Genomic DNA, 23,183 nt, shown 5'->3' with positions numbered 1-23,183 from the left:
GAGTTGGAAGGGTCCCCGAGGGTCATCTAGTCCAACCCCCTGCAATGCAGGAAGACTTGAGCCACACTGCCTATCAGAGTAGGCCGTACCGTGAGCTTACTTGAGAGACCCCATTTCTGGGAGTTCTGCTACCATTTGAGAAGAGAATCCCACAGGAAGTGAAGTTACAGGGAACCAGGCAGAGGGCCTTCTCGGCAGTAGCGCCCTCCCTGTGGAATGCCCTCCCATCAGATGTCAAGGAGATAAAGAACTACACAACTTTTAGAAGACATCCGAAGGCGGCCCTGTATCAGGAAGTTTTTTTATGTTTGACGTCTTACTGTTTTCAATATGTGCTATAAGCCCAGTCAGATGGGCGGGGTATAAATAATGCAATTATTATTATTATTATTATTATTATTATTATTATTATTCCTCTGATCCAAGTGATGGTTGTGGCATAAAGGACCGTCCAGTTGTTCCTACCTAAACACTGCTGAGTCTTCAGAGGTTTACAGCAACTTGCAGCAGTGTGAACCCATAGAAACCAATCCCCACACTACTGCTAGAGTGCCTCACCTGCACCCATGTTCCTGTTGTTATTCATAGAATCACAGACTTGGAAGGGATCCCGAGGGTCAGCAAAACACTCACAGCAACCCTCCAGGTGTCATATCCCAGTAGTAGGTGGGGTCAGAGGGGAAAGCGGGCGGAGCAATGGATGTGATCCTTTTCATATGCTGTAGGCTGTCTTTCAATCACCCAACTGTCCTTGGGTTCTGTGCCTGGGGCATGCCTCTCTCCATCTTCCATCCTGGCAAGGGCATTGTCAAGGACACATTTCAGCCAAGCACTGTCAGGAACTGGCTAGATGCAGAGGAATGGTGCAAGGCACAAGCTGGGGAACCCCCAAGGAAAGAAGGCTCAGAGCCAGAGGACTGGTGGTGGGACGACCATGAGTGGTCAGAAGGAGAGGACTGGGAGGAGGAAGTGATGCCGGAAGCTGAAGAGGTCACAGGTCTTAGTGAGCAGGGAATCTGTGGCAGAGAGCAGTCCAGAATCAGAGTCAGAAGCGGAAGCAGGAGAGGAGGGAGGCCCAGAAGCAGAGATGAGTCAGGCTGGTGAAGAAACCAGCTCCCCTCCCTCCTGATCTCCCAGAACCTGAAGTGGTATGAAGAGGGAGATGGGCACGGTGGCAGAGTCTCAGATTGCTTGAGAAGGACCAGGGAGAGAAGGAGACTTAGGCAACTGTGGAAATGCCTCACAGGGGCAAAATCTACTGGGACAAGTTGCTGAGCTAACAAGGCCTGGCCTCCCGAGTCGACCTTGTTTTCTTGAATAAAGAGTTAACTTCACTGATGCCATGTGATTTATTGCTGACCTGTTCCTGACACCCACACCTGACATGCACTCGAGGAGGGTGCAGAGCTTGGGAAGAGGGGATGTGCCCTGGGGATAGTGCCCAGGGCCAGACAAGAGTGGTGGAGGGTCCCATTCAGCCCCCTATTCTGAGGTTCCCCAGCCCTGCCTCAGGACATGCAAGCCCTCAAGTTTTGCTTGTGGGTTTCCCCTGTGCCTGGGCTGGCCATTTTGCATGCTGGACTAGATAGGCTTTTGATCTGACCCAGCAGGGCTTTTTTGTGTTCTTATTTCCTCCCCTATTCCTCCTCCCCAAAATGATGTCGCTCAGAACTATGAAGATGCAGGCAGCTCAGCACTGAAATTACAAGAGGCTTGCAGGATGTTGCTGTCAGCAGCGGATATCTGTGTCACAGCCTCTAACAATGAGATAACCTTCCCTGCCTGCCTCTCCCCTCTGAGCACCTTCTTTGGACTTGCCTTCTTGGCTTGCTGGACCCAGAACAGCCTTGGTTCCACTGTCAGTTAGTGGCCAATTTTGCACCCTCAAAAAAACCCACAGCAGCAGAAACAGATCCTGAAAACCAAGGAGAGGAGAGCAACCAATGTTCTTATCCTCCCTCTGCAAAGAAAGCTGAAGAAAGCTACTAAAAAATTTACCGTTCTGCTGCTGGGGGATGTTGGAAGGAGGCGCACAGAGCCTGTGGGGAGCGAGAGGCCTACGAAGCACAAAAGAAGCATTTAATTATGTATCTCTTCAAACAATTCCCTTTCATTTTCTGATGTCGGTCAAAGAAAGGGGAAAGGAGACACAGGCATGGTGAAGTGAACTCCAGCAGTTCTGAAATAAATAAATATCGAAGTAAAACAAAATTAAACCTGTTATGGCTGACCTTGTACTAATCACTTCTCTAGCAGTGCTCCTTACCTGTAAACCAGGTTTGTCAGTAGGCTGTCTTTTATTAGTTTTCTTTGAAGCTTTTGTGGTGGTGGTGGTTGCAATGGTTGTTGATATACTACCTTTTCTTCCAAGGAGCTCAAGGTGGCGCACATGGTTCTTCTCCTCCCCATTTCATCCTCAACAACCCTGTGAGGTAGGATAGGCTAGGAAATGATGGCTGGCCCAAGGTCACCCAATGAGCTTCATGGCCGAGGGTAGATTTGAATCCAGGTACAACACTCTAACCATTATGCCACACTGGCTCAGAGTTTTAGAACTGCGTATGTAGATTTTTACTTGTATATGCAGCTCGGTGGGCTGTGGGGAATACAGTGAGTGTCCTGAACCCCTGGCCTACCTGGCTGCAAGTCAAGTCGAAAGTTCAAAGTCCAGGGATCAAGCCACACAAGCAAAGTCCAAAGTCCAGGATCAATCCAAGTAGCTAAGCCTGAAGTCCAGCAGTCAGGATACAGCCCAGAGTCAATCAAACCCAAAGCAGAGTCCCGTAGGGGTCCAGGAGCATCCAAGTCAAGGTCCATCAACTTGGGCAGCTGAGCAGACACAGCGCTTGAGCTCTGCATCCCTTTTGTATTTTACATGCAGATTGCAGGCATGTGGAGCTCACCTGTTCTGAGCCCAAACCGGCTGAGGAATCACACCCCTCCTCCCAGAGCTAGTGAGCCCCACCTGGCCAGCTAGGGAGCTGGGCTGTGGGCCCTTGGCTGCCTCAGCCTTCTGGAGCACATTGTCCGCTGCTCCCGACGTCTCGGAGCCCTCCACGTTTGTGGAGACAGGGGCCTCTTTGGCTCTGGGGATGGGTCCTACTGCTCTGGATCCTGCGCATTGACCTCTATGCCCTTGCCATCCCAGCTCTCTGCGAATACTTCCTTCCCCATCCCCAGCTTGCCCCAGTGTGTCCCAATCCTGGCTTCACCCCTTGCGAGGATCTTATTCCTCCTCCCCATACTCCTGCCAGTTCACAAAACACAACAAGAAATTCACCCTGCTCCACCTGACTCCCATCACTTGTATCTGACTGGTGGGTGAGCTTCTGGGTTCTTAAGGAAAACAAACTAGATTCCGCAAGCCGTAGAGCGCAGGTGGGCAGACAGGCTTGTGTGCTGTACTTAGCTTTTTACTACAACCCCCCAGATCCATCAATCATAGCCTCGTGCAAAAGGGGAACTAAAGAATTCTGAGCCCAGAAGTAAAGTGAGCTCCTAGTCGTTCCACACAAAAATCCACTCCTGGTTATTCCGAGTTTCCTCCATTTCAGCAATATAATTATGGCAGGTTGGGGTAGAGAATCATTTTGCTGTTGCTGCTATGGACCATAAGGAGTCTGAAATCCTTGCCAATCTAACTACAGATAACCCAGAGATCTACCCGGTGGGTCCTGAGCTGGTAGAGGATTTGTGGGCATGTTCTACTCTAGAGCATCCTCTTGGGTCCCACCTTTGTCTCCTACTGAAAGAACCACTTGCCAGTGTCTCTGGCACTCCTGAGACAATCTTAGGCTGGTGGCACCTGGGGAAATTGCCCTGTGGTGCCAACCTGACCTTGGAACACTCTCCCTCAAGGTTCCCTTCTGAGGAGCTTCAGATGTCAAGCCAAGACCATTTTACTTGTCCAGGCTATTAATGATTGTCTTTCACAGCCGGTTGAGGTCTTCTGTGTTATTTTTATCGTCGTTTAACTGCTGCTTTTGTTTTATTGTTTTGTGGTCTGGATTCCTTTTTTGGGATGGGAGGATGTCATTTAAATAATTCATGGTTAAAACAAAAATAATGTGTGTGTGTTTCTGCAAGCCACCTAGAGAATCTTTAATTGTGAGGTGGGATGAGATATCTACCTACCTACCTACCTACCTAGTATGATCTGAGAACATGGTCCAGATAACACACTCCTGCAACTTATTATTGCCTGGGTAGGGATGGGGGAAGGATGCCATCTTTTAGGGAAGCCTCTCCAAGAACACTGACAAAGAGCTTTACCCAACTCAGTTTTACTCAAGAGCAGTCATTGAACTCAATGGACCTACATTTGTCATGTCCATTCATTTTAGCGTGTCAGCTCTGGGTGTGACTAGCATTAGATGCAGCCAAGGGGGGCAGGGGGGGGCAAGGAGTAGCCTCACATGACAGGCTCCTCATTGTGGGCAGCCTTCCCATGCATTGTCCAGAACACCTGAAGGAAAAATCAACAACATAGCCCTTCTAGGAAGAAGCCGAGCTGAACTCCGTAGGTGTCAAGAAGGATGGAAGGCACTAGTGCATGGCTATGAAGTCATCAAGCCTTGGTTGGCAGCATTATTCAGGACCCCCTTGGCCATGAAGCTCCCTAGGTGAACCTGGGCCAATCTATTTCAAAGGATTCTTGTGAGGATAAAATAGAAACAGGGACTAGGCATGCTGTTTAAGCTTCTTGCGAGTGAGATGGGTTGTACATGTCATAAAAAATAAGCATAGACTCATAAGGGGACCCAAGAGTCATTTAGTCCAACCCTCTGTAAGGCTACCCACAACTGTCCCTAAGTGGTCTCAAACCACCAACCTTCTGGTTAACAGTCAGACACATTGACCCACTGCACCTCCTCAATGGAACAACAGTTTTTGTTATCCTTTGCCAGGATCTATTGGAATCATTAACCGTGAAAGCAGATTTCCTTCGGCCCTCCTGCTATGGCTACTGAAAGGGATTGCTTGCTTTCTGGACCTCTGCAACTCCCCAATGCTACGAAGGATTAGGCCCAGCCTGGCCCTTTGTGACTTATGCCCCTACAACATGGATCACTCAAGCGCCCTAGTGACGGGGTGGAGGAGACACAGAAGATCACACACTTTAAAAACACTCCCCATATACACACAGAGAGATTCCGATCCACGGTCTTTATTCCGCTCCCTAATAAATAAGCCCCAGCACCTCTGTGGAACCTTGAACACAAAGGATCGTTAACACTGAACACAGCTACAAAACTGGGGGGGGGGGGAAGCCCCCTCACCACAACCTTGGTGAGGGGGAAGAAGGGAGAAAGGGGGAGGTCAGAAACCTGGGCCTTCCAAGGTCTTGAGTCAGGAGTGGAGAACATAGGGCTGGCAGACACACACCCCTCCCCAGGAGGGGGTGGATTTCAAGATTAGAATCCCCCTCAGGCAGTATTTGAAGGGCACCTGGGGCCCTGACTGGCAGTGCAACCTCATTTTAAAGTGACAGTACAGCTAGGCCTTGGCAAAGCCCATTTGTTGCCTTGGAGACGGGCCTAGGAGGAATCGGGCAAAGGAGTCCTGGAGTCTAGGAGCGTGTTGCTGTCCACATGGGAGTAAAAAAAATAAAAATAAAACCCAGGAGCCCCGACTCTGTGGCCACTGTGCTGCACTCCTTCAGACTGCCCTCCTCTCCAAAAAAAAAAAAGCTGCGTTTGGCATTTTCATTGCGGAAAATAACGGATTAGGGCAGCTGGCACAGCAGAAACCTCCCAAAGCCAGAAAGCTTTCGGCATAGACTGGGGTACTCCTGGACTCACTGCCCACCCCCACACCAGTGATGGAAATGCATAAATAGGATTACTGGTGGGTCTGACGCAGCTGCTTATCCAGCTGCCTTTGGCTCCCTTGCCTGGGCATGCTCTTAAGTCAGGGATGGGGAACCTGTGGCCCTCCAGATATTGTTAGACTCCAGCTCCCATCAGCCCCAGCCACCATGGCCAGCAGTCAGAGATGATGGGTGCTGTAGTCCATCAACATCTGGAGGGCCATCCCTGCTCTAGGTTAACTCTCACGTGGGCAAGGGGCACAGAACCCCCTCAAGGGTCTCAGAAGCTCTCCAACTTCTGTAAATCAGATTTCTGGCCATATAATGTTCAGGGCCATGCCTACCCTTTCCCCCTTCTGTCAGAGGTAATGTTGTCGAGAAGATCCCTTTAATAAAACAATCGGGCTCGCCAAAGGATGGAAACAGGAGGAGAGGGAGCAAGGAAGGATTCAATACGGACTCTTGGTTTCCCATCTCTCAACCACTTGTGTGTGTGAGAGAGAAGGAAATCGCAGATCGATTGCCCTCAACATGGAGGAGGAAAGCGGGTCCTTGCTGTCCCAGCTGTTGGGTGAAATCTCAACACAAGAGATACAGGCACCGCCACCTGTCCACTAAAGTTCCCAGTCACACACACTCCAAACAACAGCTGGAAAGAAGGTAGAGAAAGAATGCCGGAGCAGCAGAAGTCAAAAGCTCTCTGGGGTCCTGTGAGGAATATAAATAGCACTTAAAGGGGGAGGGGATAAAATGAAGTCACTGCAGAGACCCTCAGAGAGAAGAAGAGAGAAGGAAGATGCTCCGGGAGAAAGATCCCCGAAGCAGGAAAGTGGTGGCGGTGGAATCCATCACTGCGAGTGGCACTCTTGAGGCTAAGGTCCAGCTGTTGGTCTGGCGAGGAGTGGAATGTCGTCCCCTCGGTCGCACGCCGGCCACGGGAGGTGGGTGCCACCGACCCAGCAGCAGTTTCGGAGCAACATCCTTGGGAGAGAGGGAGTGCTGGGGGTTTCACTCCGGCTCTAAGGGGGGCTCGGCCACCGTGATGCCCTGGTGCAGCTTCTCAAGGGAGATTTTCATCTGGAGGGAAGAGGACAGTGTTAGCCCTCCGAGTAAGGAGTGGTCATTGTTAGCAATGAGGCCCAGGAGCAGTTTTATTCTCAGGGCCTGTGGTAGCCGCAGGGTCTCCTTCCCAAACCCCATCTGTTGTGGTGCAAACAACAGCTTCAGAGAGAGGGATTTCAACTGGGAAAATGGCTTGCGGGTGGCAAAGTTTAGGAAACCAACTCTGTCTCAGCACCATAATTCAAATCCTCCCCCCTTCACCTCACATCTCCTTAAGGCTGGAGGGGGAAGAGAAACACAGAGTAACTCCGGGGTTTGTGAAGACTGAGAAAAGGAAGCCCAACACAAATATTCCTACATTAGCACTGAAAAGGACTCAGTCCTTTGTGCATCCCAATGCAATCATGTGCAAAGGATTTGTGTTTTTCAAATGCTCCAAGCATGCAGAAAACACCATTGCCAGAGATTCCCCTGCTGTCTCCAAGGCCCCCAAACATTACCCAGGGCAGGAGAAGGGGAGCTGGTGACACAGATCCATCTGCCAACCAAAGAAGTGACTAGGACTAGATACGCCCCCCCCCCACATCCTCTGTGGAAAAATTGTGCTATTGCCATTAACTTCCACTGGGTAGGGCTGCCTTGGATCAAACTGTGGGATGTAACATCACTGAAGCAGTCAAACACAACATTTCCTGTTTGCCCAGAGTGGACACACAGAGGAATGTTGATCCAGCCAGGAGGACTTCCTGTCGCATCCACTTCCTGTCTGGAGCATCCTCCCCCTGTGTGTGACCAGGTAGATGGGCATGACCCTAGCAGACCCTACAAATGGGCTGGTCACACAGCCACCTTCCCTTTTTCGCCTTTTCTCCATCTTGCCTTTTTGCTGTCTGCTGGCTCTCAGCCAGCAGCGCATGGGCTCATGCCTCACAGAGGATGAACCCACACTTTTCTCTGTAACTGTAACTACAAGATGTAGCCTGCCTTCAGGACTATACTGTGAACTGAACGTAAGTAAACCTTATCATTACTTTTAAAGGAAGACTGCTGTGTCATTATTGTTTTTAAGAGGGAAACTAAAGGGGATTTACCAGGAACAATCCAATCTGGACAAGCCAGACTGGATTGCTTAACTCAAATGATTCTCACGAATCCATCAACTAGCTTCCAGCAATGTACAAGGGAATGTGCTCTGCTACTAGCTCGCTAGCGTGAGTGAGGAAGGATAAAATTTAATCAATATATCCTCCCCTACTATCCGCAACATTCCCACACAAACAAGAGTGTTCAAATTAGCTCCCCATTAGCGCCCTCGCGATACCCCAAGCTGCAGACCTCACCTCATCTAGAAGCTCCACAGAGGCCTTGAGGATCTGCTTCCACTTCTGAACCTCCACACTGTGAAACCGCTTCTGCAGCTCCAGGATCTCAGCCCATTCAGATGCCGTTTGTGGTAGCTTTCTGCCAGGGAGGAGAGAGTGTGTACTCTTAGCTGCAATCAACAGGGAAACGTCTTCAAAGCCCCCCTCATCTCCATGCCTTATGTGCTCCTCCACAGTGCTATTGCTCCTACGCCACAGACCAGTTCCACAAGGCCTCTGTATTCTTAAATGCAGCCCACTTTCCCCTCTCACCTCCTTTCTAACTGAATGTTGCCAACGCATTTAACAATTTTAACAATTGTTTCAGATCATAAAGGTAAGAAAAGGTCGCATTCTTCACACTTCTCTCTTGGTTCCTTACCCACTGGACAGCGCATAGGCCTGCCATGATTCAAAGGTCCGGGCTGTGTGCTCCAGAGACCAGAGCCTGTAGAACAGCATCATGTTCAGGATAACCAAGACCACAAGGCTGGAGAGAGAAAGAGAGAGAGAAATGGCTTGGAAGGAGAAGGGACCACTCGGGCCAAGCTCTTGCTGAAGCAGCCAACCCGTGCCTGGTTCGAACCATTTCAGCCTCTACATTTAAAAGACAAACAAGTAGAAATTTATAATGTCAAAGAGAAGCATTATCAGCCAGCTTCTCCCTGACATGCTACTCCTCTACATGAAGGGATCTATCTACTTGTCTATATAACATATATATTCAACTATGGGCTTATCCACTTCTTCTTGTCCCACTGTTCCCCCCCCCCCCCGGGAAAACAGCTCTTTAGCGCTCAATCGAAGCAAAAATGACGTTTGCTCTGATTTAATACTGAAGGGTGGATTTCCCCTGGGAAAGGAGCGGGGCATGAGGAAAATCGCTCGGATCCATGCCTAGAAAGTGTGAGTCCACAGGGCAAGTGGAAGTGTGGGTGAGCCCCTGTGTTAACTCAGGAGTGGGCCACTGAAATCAATGGACCTAGCCTAGCCAAGTTCATTGATTCTGATGGGTCTATTCTGAGAAGGTCTAGAATCAGAAACAGCTCGGTGGGCGGTATCCAACAAAGCAGTTCCGCGAGCACAAGGGCTTCTGGCTGCACAGTGGAACTTCCCATCACCCTCCCCTCCAGGAGCATGCCCTGAATCTTTTCTCAAGTTTCCCCCAATCCTCCAGAGCATATCTGGGGAAGATGCAGGGGGTGCAAAAGAGGAAGTTCTGCTGTGCAAACAGAAATCCTTGAGCTAACGGAACTACTTTGGTAGATACTGTCAGAGGCAGCCAACAAAGTACCCTCCAGATGTCATCAGCCCAATCAAGCTTGGTTAATGTTCAGCGGTGATGGGCAGTAGAATATCCTGGGGGGTGGGCACCATGTTGGCATTCAGCCAGGTGACACACATCCCCTCAAAACAGGTTTTTCAATTCAGTCAGAGGTTTTCTAGGCCACTGTGGGTCCCCCTGTCTAGTTATTATTGACTTACAAGGTGTTAGGAGCAAGGGGAAAAGTCTTCCTCCTTATATCAGGTCAGGCTATTTGTCCATCTGGCCTAAAATTGTCTGTGGACTGGCAAGGTCTCAAACAGAGACTTTTCACACCGCCTGCTACTTTTTGCTTGCAATAGCACAGGTAGAACACGGGAACTTCACTGAGCATGTGTTTTGTAAAGCACATGTGCTCTGCCATGGAATTATAGCTCTTCTCCGTGTGTTTTAACTTTCTGGAGCTATCCACGCATGTACCAGGCACTTCTGGCTCGACTGCGGAGCTATGGCCCCTCCCCAGCTCCTTCAGCCTTTTTGCAAACAAGAGGACCCAAGTTCAGGCCCTGCAATATTGCTCAGTTACATTTGGCTCTAAGAAAGAACGCACAACCCTTTGCAGCTTCCCTGCTCAGAGCATTAAAAATACAAGGCATGAGTGCCTATTAGTGTACGCTACGCTGAGTGGATGATGCCAGCATCTGACATCTCTCTTTGGGAAATCAATAGCATGTAGCTCATTAGAGCGCAGTATTTAAAGAAAGTAAATGCAGGGATTCAACACAGATGCTGGTGAGGGTGGTTGAGACAGAGCATGGGTCTGCGCCATTTAGCTTAAGTGGTAGCAAGCATTCTCCCCCTCCCCCCCTTGTTAGGAAAACAGCCCGATGCGATAAGAGACAATAGTCTGTGATGATCCCTCCAGGTTAGTTTTTAAGTGATCAAGTGGAGGCTGCAGCGATAATATCGAAAACGTACAGATCATGTTGCAAATGCACTATGTGAACTCAGCCTGAGCTGAAGGACAGTAATATACAACAAGACTTGATCCCTGTTTAATCCATGATTTTGCACATTTTTTTAATATTGGATGCAAAATTCAACATGCCAGTAGTCTTCTTTCTCTTTTTCTCACTTTCTTTTGCATTCTCTTTGTTCGATTTTATTTCTTTTGCATTATCTCTCACTTTCTTACTTTCTCTCTTACATTCTCTCTTTCGCATTCTTTCGCACTGTTTTCTTTCTCTTTTGCTTTCTCTTTCACATTTGCTTGCGTTATCGCCTTCTCTCTTTCGCATTTTTCTCTTTCAGATTTCTTTCTTTTGCATTCTCTCTTTCACATGCTTTTTCTTTTGCAGCCTCTCTTTTCTTTCTCCCTCTTTCACATTCTTTCTCCCTCACATTTTCTCTTGTTCTCCCTCTTGGAAAATCCCTGGCTCACAGATTAAGCTTTGATCATGTGAAGGCAGAGATTGGGGGGTGAGGGGTCAGAAGCCACAAGGAAGAGAGAAGAGAAGGGCTAAGCAGGCCACCCAGCTGTCGGGGGACACAACTTTGGTGTGTCATGAAGCACTTTGTTCCTTGCCATAACTGCCAGGCACAGGCAAAGATAAGGAAGCAGTATGCAACTTCATATAACTTAGCCAGAGTAAAGAACTCAGGCTATCTGTCTATGGATCATTATTTTCCTTTTGCTTTGCTTTTAATTCAGATAAAAGCCCTGAGTACAAGACAACCAGTAAGGGGAAAGGGGCAAGCAGGGGAGGGTGCAGGGAGAAAGTGGAGGACAAAAGGAGTGGAGGGAGGAATGCACAGACGAGTGGAGGATGACAAACAGGCTCAGGGACAGGGAGCCAGAGGAGATGGTTGTGGCGGCAGGGAGGAGGGTGGCAAGAGCATAAGCGGTGAGGTGTTGGGGTGTTATCTGTCAGCATCCAAAGCAAGGGATGGTGTTTGTGAGTCAACAGCAGGGTCAGTGCAGGATGGGGTTCAGGTTAGGGGCAAGGTCCAAAGGGGGCCTGAGGCAGAAGCACAGTTGGGGGAGTGAAACTGGCATACGATACCTCACACAGATCCTGTGCGGAGGCAGAGGTGGAAGAAGGAAAGAAAGAGACGTGTGACGCTTTGCTCGTGCTTCCGGCCCGGAAAAAAAAACCCCAAACAAGCAGGGGATCCTATCCTGAGTCTCTCCCTTTCCCCCGCCCCCCAAATGCTCACCATTACTAATAAACAAGCAAGGCCGCTGACCCTGCTCTTGCATCTTTCTCATGGCAGAACAACACACAGAAATGGGAGGGCGAGGTTTAAGAGACGCAGGAAGCTGACTGCTACCAGAAGAAGATCATGTGTCGATCTCATCCAGTACTGGCTGCTCATAAGAGGCTGCGGTTCTCTGGGGTCTCAGCCACAGTGTCTTTCTGAAGCCCCAGGGGCCAATCTGCATGCAAAGTGTGTGCTCCGCCCCTGAACCAGGGCCCCGCCCCTTACCCAGCACAAAGAGAGAAAGTGGTGAGTGAAAACCTTTGCTTCGTGCACTTTGAGGCATCGGGCTGGATGTGTGCGATGCACTAAACATGGCAACCGTGGGTTGTGGGCTGGTGCTCACCTTGAAAGCCCTAAACGGCCTCGGCCCAGTATACCTCAAGGAGCATCTCCACCCCCATTGTTCAGCCCAGACACAGAGGTCCAGCTCTGAGGGCCTTCTCAGCAGTGGTGCCCTCCCATCAGATTTCAAACATAGAAAGCTACACAACTTTCCGAAGGCATCTGAAGGCAGCCCTGTATCAGGAAGTTTTAAATGTCTGATATTTTACTGTGGCTTTATAATTTGTTGGGAGCTGCTGGAGCAACCCAGTCATATGGGCGGCATGCTGCTACTACTACTACTATTACAGTGGAACCTCTGTGTTCGAGCGTCTCAGAAGCTGAACGTTTCGGTTTTCAAACACTGAAAACCCAGAAGTGAATGCTTCCGTTTTCGAACGCGCCTCAGAAGTCGAACTGCTTCCAAGGCATGTTTCTCCATTTTCTCCACTGAACTTGCAGCAGCCCTTTGCGCCTTGGTTGTCGAACGTTTCAGAAGTCGAACGGTCTTCCAGAACTGATTACATTTGACAACCAAGGTTCCACTGTATGTATTTTTATTTTTTAATTTATTATTATTATTATTATTATTATTTCCTATGCTTGTCCTACACAAGAACAGGTTGTGCTCTTACTTTGCTTCCCAATCCAGCTCACGTCTACACTGCACATTTAAAGCACTCTTATGCCACATTAGCAGTCATGACTCCCCCCTCCCCCCGCCAGCTTCCTAGCTGGTTGACGGTGCTGGGACTCGTACCCTTGCAAGGAGTCTCCTAACAGTTCTCAGCACACTCAAAACTACAGTTCCCAGGACCTTGCGGGGTCAAGACTATTAAAGTGGTGCTACGGCACTTTCAGGTATGGTGTGCGGGTGCTTTGCTAGGAGATGAGCCCCACTGAACACAGTGGGACTCACCTCTGAGTAGACATGCCTGGGGCCGCGTCAGCTCCTAAGAGGCTCCAGATCCCACCCCAACACTCCTGCTCCCCATTTCCCAAGCCAGCAGCTGCCTTACACCAAGCTGATGATGAGAATCACGGTGGAGACGGTCTGGCCTTGGCCTTGTTCCGACAGCTGCTCCGAGAGCCGAGAGGTCAGGCTGCCTGCAGGGAAGGAGAAGGCCCGCAGGTCAAGGGCTGTTGCAAGCATCGTGCCCTGCGGATCCAGGGAGACAGCCCAGTGCGGAAGGGAAGGGGACAGGCTGGACCCCGGTGCGAGGGGGGCCTACCTGAGGGACGGATGGTGCGGGCTGCCCCCTCACCGTCAGGCAATGTGGGGAGCGGGGGCTCGACGTGGGGGGCTCTCCAGCTCAGGGTGCGCTTCCGGCGGCGCAGGCCGGACAGGAGCCCCCGCGGCTCCTTGCCATGGCAGCTCTCTTCCAGCAGGGCCTTCTCTGCCTGCACCAGCGCCAGCTCTGCAACAGAGGGAGCAGGAGGGGAGGCTGAAAGCTCCACAGCAAACTCCCAGGGGAGGCTGCTCCTGCCCTGCCAACCTCTGTCAGCCCTCTGCCAACCCTCCACCTGCCTGCCTTTTTAACTAAAGGGCCTTCTCGGTAGTGGCACCTGCCCTGCGGAACACCTTCCCATCAGATGTCAAGGAGATAAATAGCTATACAACTTTTAGAAGACATCTGAAGGCAGCCCTCTATAGGGACGTTTTAACCGTTTGATGTTTTATTATGTTTTCATATCTGTTGGAAACCACCCAGAGTGGCTGGGGCAACCCAGTCAGATGGACAGGGTGTAACAACAACAACAACCAGCCCAGGGCCCTGGCTGTCAGGTCCCTTCTCCTTAGTCTCAGTTTTGCCTTTGTAGGATTCAGCAAGGAGGAGGGGGACAAAACTAGCATTAGCTATCTGTGCCTGTCATTGACTCTGGCGCCACCTACTGTTGGGCTCCCTGCCCCCCACCCTACCAGTCCCAATGAGCACCAGCTACCACTGCTTTCTCCTCCAGAGCATGAATACCCCCCACATGCCCACAGATAAAGCAACCCAGACCCAGGGCCACTGAAACTACGGGGCGCTATGATCCCCCACATGGGACAAAGCACAGGGCAATCCCAGCCCCTAAGGCCCCTGGCGGTGCTCCTATGTGCTCAGATTTCTGGAGTGCAGTTCTGCCCTTTTGCTTCCCATACCCAAGTGCTGAAAGTATTCTTCCACGCCGCTCCAGGTGTTTTTCTCAATGAGCGTTTTCACCAGGTTCCATGGCTGCTTCCGGTACCGGATCTCAGAGGAGACTCTGCAATAAAGGAAATAAAAGCTTCTGATGAAGCGGCCTGTGAAAGCTCACTCCACAGACTCTATGGAAGTATTCAAGCAGAGGATAGAAGGCCATCTGCCGGGGATGCTGTTATTATATTCTTTGTTGGACTGAACGGAGGGGGGGGGGTTTAGACTACTCTGAGGTTCCCTCCAACTCTGTGACCGTATGGTTCCATGATAAACGCTCCTATGGCAGGGATGGGAAACCTGTAGCCTTTCAGGTGTTGCCCCACCAGACTCAGCTGGCATGATCAAAGTACAGTGGTACCTTGATTCTCAAACTTAATCTGTTCCAGACTTTTAAAAACAACCCCTAAAACAGCAATTTAACATTATTTTTACTATCTAACAAGACCATTTCTGGGTTAGGGTTAGGGTTAATTTTAGGACTGGGTTAGTGTTAGGGTAAGGATTAGAATGAGGGTTAGGGTCGGTGTTGTTTTATGTTTTCTTGCGGTTTTGATTCATTTGCGGTTGGCTTGCTTTTTTAATTTGCTGTGTTGCTGCTTTTTCATGAGTTGCAAGTTTGTTGGCTTTGTGGTTTTCTGGATAGTTTCAGTTTTAATTTCGAATGTCAGCTGGGGAGCACAAAGCCTCTGCTTCCCAGCTGAGAGATCCCCTGCCTCGCTCCTGCTTGCACAGGAATCGGAGCTGAATCGGGACTGCTCACCTGGAGAGGTGCAGGCTCCGTCACACTTTTCCACTGAGGGGTGCGTGGCTGTGTTCACCTCAGTAGAGAAGTTTAAAAGAGCATCATGTGGCAATGCAAAAACAGCCTGACAGCTGCCTCAGCAGCAGTTTAGGGGCTCTCAGATGCAGCTGCCGGGCTGCCTCTACCTTTGCCATCCCAGCAACTATTCCGCCTGGCTGCCTTCATGTGGTGCAGGGCTTCTGATGCTGAGGTGGGGGCTCCTTTAAACTTCTCCCTTGAGGGGAGTTTAAAGGAGCCCCCAGCTGCGAACCCCTCAATGGCAAGTGTGACGGTGCCTGCACCTCCCCAGCTGAGCAGCCTCGATCCAGCTCCTACTCCAGTGCAAGCAGGAGCACTCAAAACAGAGGTGTGGCACTGAAAATGGAAGTGTAACACTCAAAACAGAACAGTTCAGATTCCGAAAAAAGTTCGCAAGCCCGAACACCTACTGTTCACGGCGTTCGAATTCCAAGTTGTTCATAAACTAAGCTGTTTGAAAACTGAGGTACCACTGTACTGTTTTGGGGGGACAGGGGGTGGGCAGGTGTGGAGGACTCCCTGGTCCTGAATGGGGTAACTGTGCCCCTGAAGGACCAGGTGTGCAGCCTGGGAGTCATTTTGGACTCACAGCTGTCTATGGAGGCACAGGTCAATTCTGTGTCCAGGACAGCTGTCTACCAGCTCCATCACGGACTATCTTGTCAGAGTGGTGCATGCTCTAGTTTTCTCCCACTTGGACTACTGCAGTGCGCTCTACATGGGGCTACCTTAGAAGGTGACTCGTAAAATACAACTAATCCAGAATGTGGCAGCTAGACTGGTGACTGGGAGTGGCCGCTGAGACGACATAACACCGGTCCTGAAAGACCTACATTGGCTCCCAGTACGTTTCTGAGCACAATTCAAAGTGTTGGTGCTGAACTTTAAAGCCCTAAATGGCCTCGGCCCAGTGTACCTGAAGGAGTATCTCCACCCCCATCATTCAGCCCGGACACTGAGGTCCAGCTCCAAGGGCCTTCTGGCGGTTCCCTCGCTGCAAGGTTACAGGGAACCAAGCAGAAGGCCTTCTCGGTTGTGGCACCTGCCCTGTGGAACACCCTCCCATCAAATGTCAAGGAAATAAACAACTATCTGACTTTTAGAAGACATCTGAAGGCAGTCCTGTTTAGGCAAGTTTTTAATGTTTGATGTTGTATCATGTTTTTAATATTCTGTTGGGAGCTACCCAAAGTGGCTGGGGAAACTCAGCCAGATGGGAGGGGTATAAATAATAAATTACTATTCTTATTCTTATTCTTATTCTTATTCTTAATGGTCAGGGATGTTGAGAGCTGCAGTCCAACATCACCTGGAGGACCACAGGTTTCCCACCCCTGTTTTACGGTGCCAAGGGATTCTTGCTGGTTTTGCCTCGAAAGATAAACTGGGTCAACATGCCAAAAGGAGAGGAAACCAGCCCTGAAGCCGCGGGGACAAGGGAGAGGAACCAGTACCTGAGTCGGGCCTTGCTCTTGGCTACAGCAGTAATACAGTATCGATGCGCTGTGTAGAAGTAGTCCTGGTATGGGATCCCCTGTGTGATCACTTCTGAGTCGACCACGCAGCCCCCGCTTTTGGAGCTGGTACGGAATAGAGTCTGGCCATTGAGAGAGAAAGGGGAGAAGAGAGACCTGTGAGTTCTGCAGTCATGCACACATTTTACAGAAGGGCAGCCGCCTTAACTTGCTTGCAGCAAACTTGGCAAAGTCTTGTGGCACTTTCAAAGCTTAAAAAAATTATTACAGCATAAGATTCCATGGACTAATGCGTATCTATCTATCTATCTATCTATCTATCTATCTATCTATCTCAACACCCACAGCATACATTTAAAGCACATTTAACATGCCTAAAGCACGTGGTTTCCCCCAAATAATCCTGGGTATTGTAGTTTGTTAAGGATGCTGGGATTTGTAGCTCTGTGAGGGGTAATCTACAGTTCTCAAGATTCTTTGGGGGAAGCAATGTACTTTAAATATATGCTGTCAATGTGACTATATGTAGGTTTAGATGCATACATATTGTGGTACGAAGGGGGTAGTAAGCAGTGACAGGACAGGAAGTTAAACTGAAGAAATACAGAGAGTGATGATTCAGAACTATACAAAGTAAGCCCGGTGACCCTTTATGACAGCAGCAATAGGTGGTAAAAGAATGAACTCGGGAAAGAGAGTTAACCGAAATCTGTATAGTGGTACCTCGGGTTACAGACACTTCGGGTTACAGACTCTGCTAACCTGAAAGTAGTACCTCAGGTTAAGAACTTTACCTCAGGATGAGAACAGAAATTGCGTGGTGGCAGTGGGAGGCCCCATTAGCTAAAGTGGTACCTCAGGTTAAGAACAGTTTCAGGTGAAGAACGGACCTCCAGAACGAATTAAGTTCTTAACCAGAGGTACCACTGTAGTGAGAAGGAAGGCCGTTCTCTCTGTTCAGAACCAAATGCACCAAGGAGAACTGATCAATGAACTGTGGGCAGGGCCGGCCAACCCATGAGGCAAGGTGAGGCAACCGCCTTAGGCGGTAGGATCCTAAGAGGCAGCAGATCCAAGGAGTGCATCACCTGCTGCTGCTGCCCCTGCTGCTGTGGCAACAACAGTTGTTGCCTCTACAGCAGCCTTTTGATGAAGAGGAGGCATTGGTGCTGCCCTCCCACCCTTGTTCCAGACGTGGATCTTTATTCCTCCCTTATTCCTGATGTACATCCTCACTCGCCCCTTCTTTCCTGGCCAGGGGGTGGGGACGCCATTTTGTGGTTTGCTTCAGGTGCCAAAATGCCTTGGGCCAGCCCTGACTGTGAGGACAAACACAGGGCGCAAACCGCCCTGCGCGAAAATCACCACAGAAATGACAATATTTATACAACCTGCAGGGAAACATTTCAGTTTATCTGGACGGTCTGCCACTGATCTTGACTTAGCCACACTCAAGTCCACTAATTTGAAAGGGAAGCTGTGGTACAAAACTGCTGAGCTACAATTCATCAAGGAGTCAGACTCTTCATTTTGGTCTGAATAGAGGCAATGGCTTTCTTTCCGATATAGGTGGTAATTAACTCAGATTGCCAAATGGGATTGTTTTATCACCCGTCATCTCTGGTGCAAAGGGTAACCTTGTTTATCTTGAATTTCACTATCTGTACTTTTTGCATTTTACTTCCCTCAGTACAGAAGAATCGCATCTTATGCCTGGGATCAGTTCCAGGGGTAATGTGTACGGTCATCCCCTCCCTTACGTGTGACTGGACTGTGCGCACATGCAGTGTCAGGAAAGAATTAAATAATTCAATTTAAATCCGGAAATGATGGGAGAGAGTTGGAGCCTGAAGAGGACAGCAGTGAAGGCGGAGGAAGCCTTGAAGAGACCGGAGGCACAGCAGGGATTTGTTTACGCTGCTCAGCCTAACTGCCTAGCAGCTGGGGTGTGAGGTAGCACAACAGCCGCAGCCACTTTTCTGTGCGTCCTCCGGCCTCCTGCCCACCCCAGAGCTTCAATTCTGTTTGTGGATATTTTTGGATACAGTATTTTTAGTACGAAGAGAGCAGCAGGGAGGGTGCTTAAAGGGTGCTTAGAGGGTGCCCCCAATTTTACATAATTTCACTTCTGCGCACGGGGCCCTGGAACGTAACCCTCGCGTTAAGTGGAGGGACACCTGTGTATGCGAAAATCGCTCACAGACAAAGAAAACCTGTGGAGTTGACGTGTGGATAGCCAGTCAGCCTTCTGTAAGGTGGCTGGTGAGGAAGTAATTCGTGCTTGGCACATCCTTTGGCCGGAGGCACGCTGGCTCTCAGAAGTGGTGAGCATCCTCTTGTGAGATCTCATAGGAAGTCAGAGCAGCCCCACCACGCCCAAGAGCCACTGCGCTGCTCACATGGCACACTGAGGGGGGACCTTGCTAGAGAGGAAAGGGGAGGAGCTTAAAAGCTCTTTTTGCATGTCCCTACCAGAGAAGAGGGACGTGGGTGGCGCTGTGGGTTAAACCACAGAGCCTAGGGCTTGCCGATCAGAAGGTCGGCAGTTCGAATCCCCGTGACGGGGTGAGCTCCCATTGCTTGGTCCCTGCTCCTGCCAACCTAGCAGTTTGAAAGTGCATCAAAGTGCAAGTAGATAAATAGGTACCGCTCCGGCGGGAAGGCAAACAGCATTTCCGTGCGCTGCTCTGGTTCGCCAGAAGCGGCTTAGTCATGCTGGCCACATGACCCGGAAGCTGTACGCCGGCTCCCTCGGCCAATAAAGCGAGATGAGCGCCGCAACCCCAGAGTCGGCCACGACTGGACCTAACGGTCAGGGGTCCCTTTGCCAGAGAAGAATGGCAGATCAAGTTGACAGATTATGCCGAAAATGGCTAAAATGACTGGAAGAATCAGAAATCAGGAACACCAAAATTTTAATAAGGAATGGGGAAAATTTATAACTTATCTTAAAGGCCACTGTAAACAGTTAAAATCGTTAGGAGGATTGGAATATCACTTGGGAGTTTAATGGGGCATTTTGGATACAATGGAGAGGTAAAAGATTTGGATTATTATAAAAGATGCAGAAAGAAATGATTAACAATAAGACCCACAAAGGGGAGAAGGAAGTCCAAGAGATTCCTCGGAATCTTGTTTTTATGTTGTATGTTGGATATGTGACTGTAAAATTTTAATCTGAAAAACCAAATAAATAAATAAAAATTTTAAAAAGCTCTTTTTGCACCAGGTAACTCCAAGTGGACCTGGCACGAAAAGAATTTTTGAGCTCTCGGCCTTCCTTCCTTCCAAGGCAAGACCCACTTGGTGTGCTCTTTGGCTTTTACAAGATGGTGCAGGAAATTCCCAGAAGCCAAGCAAGCCTTGCCTGGGACTTCAGACATTTCCCCTCAACCAGACTGCCTTCAGCCACGTATGGTTGAAATCACGCAAGTCAAATGCACGTAATGTGTAGGTTCACTGTATGGTGGTACCTCGGGTTAAGTACCGTATTTTTCGATCTATAAGATGCACCAGACCACAGGACGCACCTAGTTTTTGGAGGAGGAAAACAAGAAAAAAAATATTCTGAATCTCAGAAGCCAGAACAGCAAGAGGGATCACTGCACAGTGAAAGCAGCAATCCCTCTTGCTGTTCTGGCTTCTGGGATAGCTGTGCAGCCTGCATTTGCTCCATAAGACGCACACACATTTCCCCTTACTTTTTAGGCGGGAAAAAGTGAGTGTTATAGAGCAAAAAATACGGTACTTAATTCGTTCTGGAGGTCCGTTCTTAACCTGAAACTGTTCTTAACCTGAAGCACCACTTTAGCTAATGGGGCCTCCTGCTGCCGCCGCACGATTTCTGTTCTCATCCTGAAGCAAAGTTCTTAACCCGAGGAGTCTGTAACCTGAAGCGTATGTAACCTGAAGCGCATGTAACCTGAAGCGTCTGTAACCCGAGGTACCACTGTACTTACTATTCATCGCCCCCCCCTTTGTTTAGTCAACGGTTCTGAGGAAGCAATTGCTGAAAGGCTTTTTGAAATCCAGTCAGCTCGCTATAAAAAGGGAACGCTCCCCTCCCCCACCGTCTTCTTTTTAAAAAAGAAGAAGATGCTTTTGCACATCCACACCTGAGTCTCCACTACAGCTGCAGCCTTGGGGCCCAACGGGTTGGTGATGGGGATTGTGTAGGAGATGATGCGGCTTTGGTGGCACTTGTTGTCGCCAGTCCACGAAGTCAGCGCCACGTCTGCGGGAGAAAAGGGGACATATCAAGAGGAGGAATTCCTTCGTTATTGTGCTTTTGAAAAAAACGGAGTGGCGGAAACAGTATGTGAAAGTTTTAAGATCAATACACAAATCATGCAGTGCTAAGTTTTTTAAGAATCGCTTGCCCCCTGCCCTGTAGGTCCTGAAAGACCTACATTGGCTCCCAGTATGTTTCCGAGCACAATTCAAAATGTTGGTGCTGATATTTAAAGCCCTAAACGGCCTCGAGTATACTGCATCTGAAGGAGTGCCTCCACCCAGCTCTGAGGGCCTTCTGGCGGTTCCCTCACTGCGAGAAGCAAAATTACAGGGAACCAGGCAGAGGGCCTTCTCGGTGGTAGCACCTGCCCTGTGGAACGCCCTCCCATCAGATGTCAAGGAAACAAACAACTATCTGACTTTTAGAAGACATCTGAAGGCAGCCCTGTTTAGGGAAGCTTTTAATGTCTGGTGTTTTATTGTGCTTTTAATTCTGTTGGGAGCCACCCAGAGCAGCTGGGGAAACCCAGCCAGATGGGCAGGAAATAAATAAATAAATAAATAAATAAATAAATAAATAAATAAATTTCTCAGGACATGGAAGTGGCTCTGAAGGATTCCATTTAGGAACTTTCCCCAGCACTATCTAAGGATGCTGAGGATTGATCCAGAGAACTTCTGTGTGCAAAACAGAGGCTCTTTGTTACTGAGCTGTGGCCCTCCCTCCTGTAAATTGGGATCGGGGCGAAAAGACAGTGTTGCAAAATGGATTTGGGTCTAAGTGATGAAGAATGACAGATATTGGCAGCATCCATTGTTTTACAGCTTGAAACATCCTCCCCAACCCTGCTCCTGAACGACACGGGAGGATGTAGCTTTGCAGGCGTCCCCGTGCCCTCCTTACCTTTGAACTTGCGCTGGTCCAAGAAGCCGTGTATGAACTGGGAGTCGCTGAAGAGCATCTGCTGCAGCCTTTCGGCTCCAACATGATAAACCGTGTTGATGAGCAACCGCCCCGGCAGGTCCGAAAAGAAAGCGTCCACCTCAGCTTGAGGAGGAGGAGAAAAGAGTTAATAATAATAATAATAATAATAATAATAATAATAATAATAACATGCCTCCCGCACAGATCACGTTTGAAACCCGAGGTTCCATTGTATTATTATTATTATTAATAATAATAATAAAGTGATTAAAAAATCAAACATTAAAAACTTCCTAAAACAGGGCTGCCTTCAGATGTCTTCTGAAACTCAAGATAGTTGTTTATTTCCTTGACATCTGATGGAAGGGCATTCCACCACTACTGAGAAGGCCCTCTGCCTGCTTCAAGTGCAGCAGGGGCACCGCTAGGTACTTAGAAGAGTCAGGGCACGGGGCCCATAACACAAATTTGCATATTATCTGCGTACGACAATTCACACACACACCCCATTTAACAGAGAGTGGGGGGGGGGAGGCTGCCCTCACCTTCATCTTGCGTTGAGGAGGAAGAATTGCTCATGTCCGTGGGGAGCTCCTCGCTGGGGAGTGGGTCCCCCTCCAGGGGGGACATTGGCGGCCCTTGTGGCAAATCGTCCCTGGGAGGTTCTGTTGCTGAGGTCACTGTGTGGCTGGAAGAGGCATCCACTTGGCTGTCAGTGTTCTCATCTGGGTCCTCTGCCAGCTGGAAGGAAGTGGATGGGCAGAGTTAGTGACACACTTGAGGAGTTTGCTCTTTTTCGAGTGGGCAAAAAATTCTCCAAATGTTTTCCAGACATGGGAATACTGGCTGCGTATTTGGTATTGAGCATCAGCACCTGACATCTGGCGGGGGGGGAGGAGGGACAGCAGCTGATGCCTGATGGTATTTTGACAGCTTGCATGCAATAGAAGTCTGGATGGCATGAATTGGAATGTAGTACAGCTAAATTTTTGTACAGCTGCAAATTAAACACAGATCATGGAATCCTACATACTAACAGCAAGCATGCTCTTTGGGAACCTATCCATTCTTATGTACCCAAAATTCAAAATCCATGCAGAGATATCAGGGGTGGGGGACACAGCTAAAAGAGGAATGAGCTTGCTCAGTGCTGCAGAACAGCGACTGATGCTGGAGAGTGTGAAAACGGAAAACCAAGGAGTGGAAATGGAATGGAGTACCTTGGAAAAGGGCATGGCTGGGTAGCTTAAATCTTGAGCAGCTGCATTGAGCAGTAACAATTTCTTAACCGTTCCGCTTCCCTACCTCTAATAAAACTCATGTATCTCCTGTGGAATCCTGACAATCATTTTTCTCTTTCTGTTGTTTTTTTTTAATATTTATCATGACTGCTAACAAGTTTTATTGTGGCACCCGATAAAATGGACTCTAGCCCATGACAAAATAAATCTGTTGTCTTTAAGGTGCC

General features: G+C 49.2%; 1 protein-coding gene across 5 annotated transcripts in view; it reads right to left on the bottom strand.

The window, feature by feature from the left end:
- Positions 1-5,151: 5,151 nt before the first annotated feature.
- GRAMD1A (GRAM domain containing 1A) overlaps positions 5,152-23,183 on the bottom strand; it is a 52,368-nt gene continuing 34,336 nt past the window's right edge. For all 5 annotated transcript variants that reach the window (XM_081018779.1, XM_081018778.1, XM_081018780.1 and 2 more), the window contains 10 exons: positions 22,261-22,456; positions 21,695-21,838; positions 20,673-20,791; positions 16,537-16,679; positions 14,226-14,329; positions 13,312-13,497; positions 13,099-13,186; positions 8,615-8,722; positions 8,212-8,332; positions 5,152-6,886 (listed from right to left, as the gene is read on the bottom strand). In XM_081018779.1, the coding sequence (XP_080874905.1) occupies positions 6,818-6,886; positions 8,212-8,332; positions 8,615-8,722; positions 13,099-13,186; positions 13,312-13,497; positions 14,226-14,329; positions 16,537-16,679; positions 20,673-20,791; positions 21,695-21,838; positions 22,261-22,456 (1,278 nt within the window). In that variant the 3' untranslated portion in view covers positions 5,152-6,817. The remainder of the gene's footprint in view (positions 6,887-8,211; positions 8,333-8,614; positions 8,723-13,098; positions 13,187-13,311; positions 13,498-14,225; positions 14,330-16,536; positions 16,680-20,672; positions 20,792-21,694; positions 21,839-22,260; positions 22,457-23,183) is intronic.

This window comes from Podarcis pityusensis (assembly GCF_964106645.2).
Source record: "Podarcis pityusensis genome assembly, chromosome: 8".
NCBI classification, from domain to species: Eukaryota; Metazoa; Chordata; class Lepidosauria; order Squamata; family Lacertidae; genus Podarcis; species Podarcis pityusensis.
Note: the sequence above shows the minus strand (reverse complement) of the source record. Positions and strands in the feature narration are given on the sequence as shown.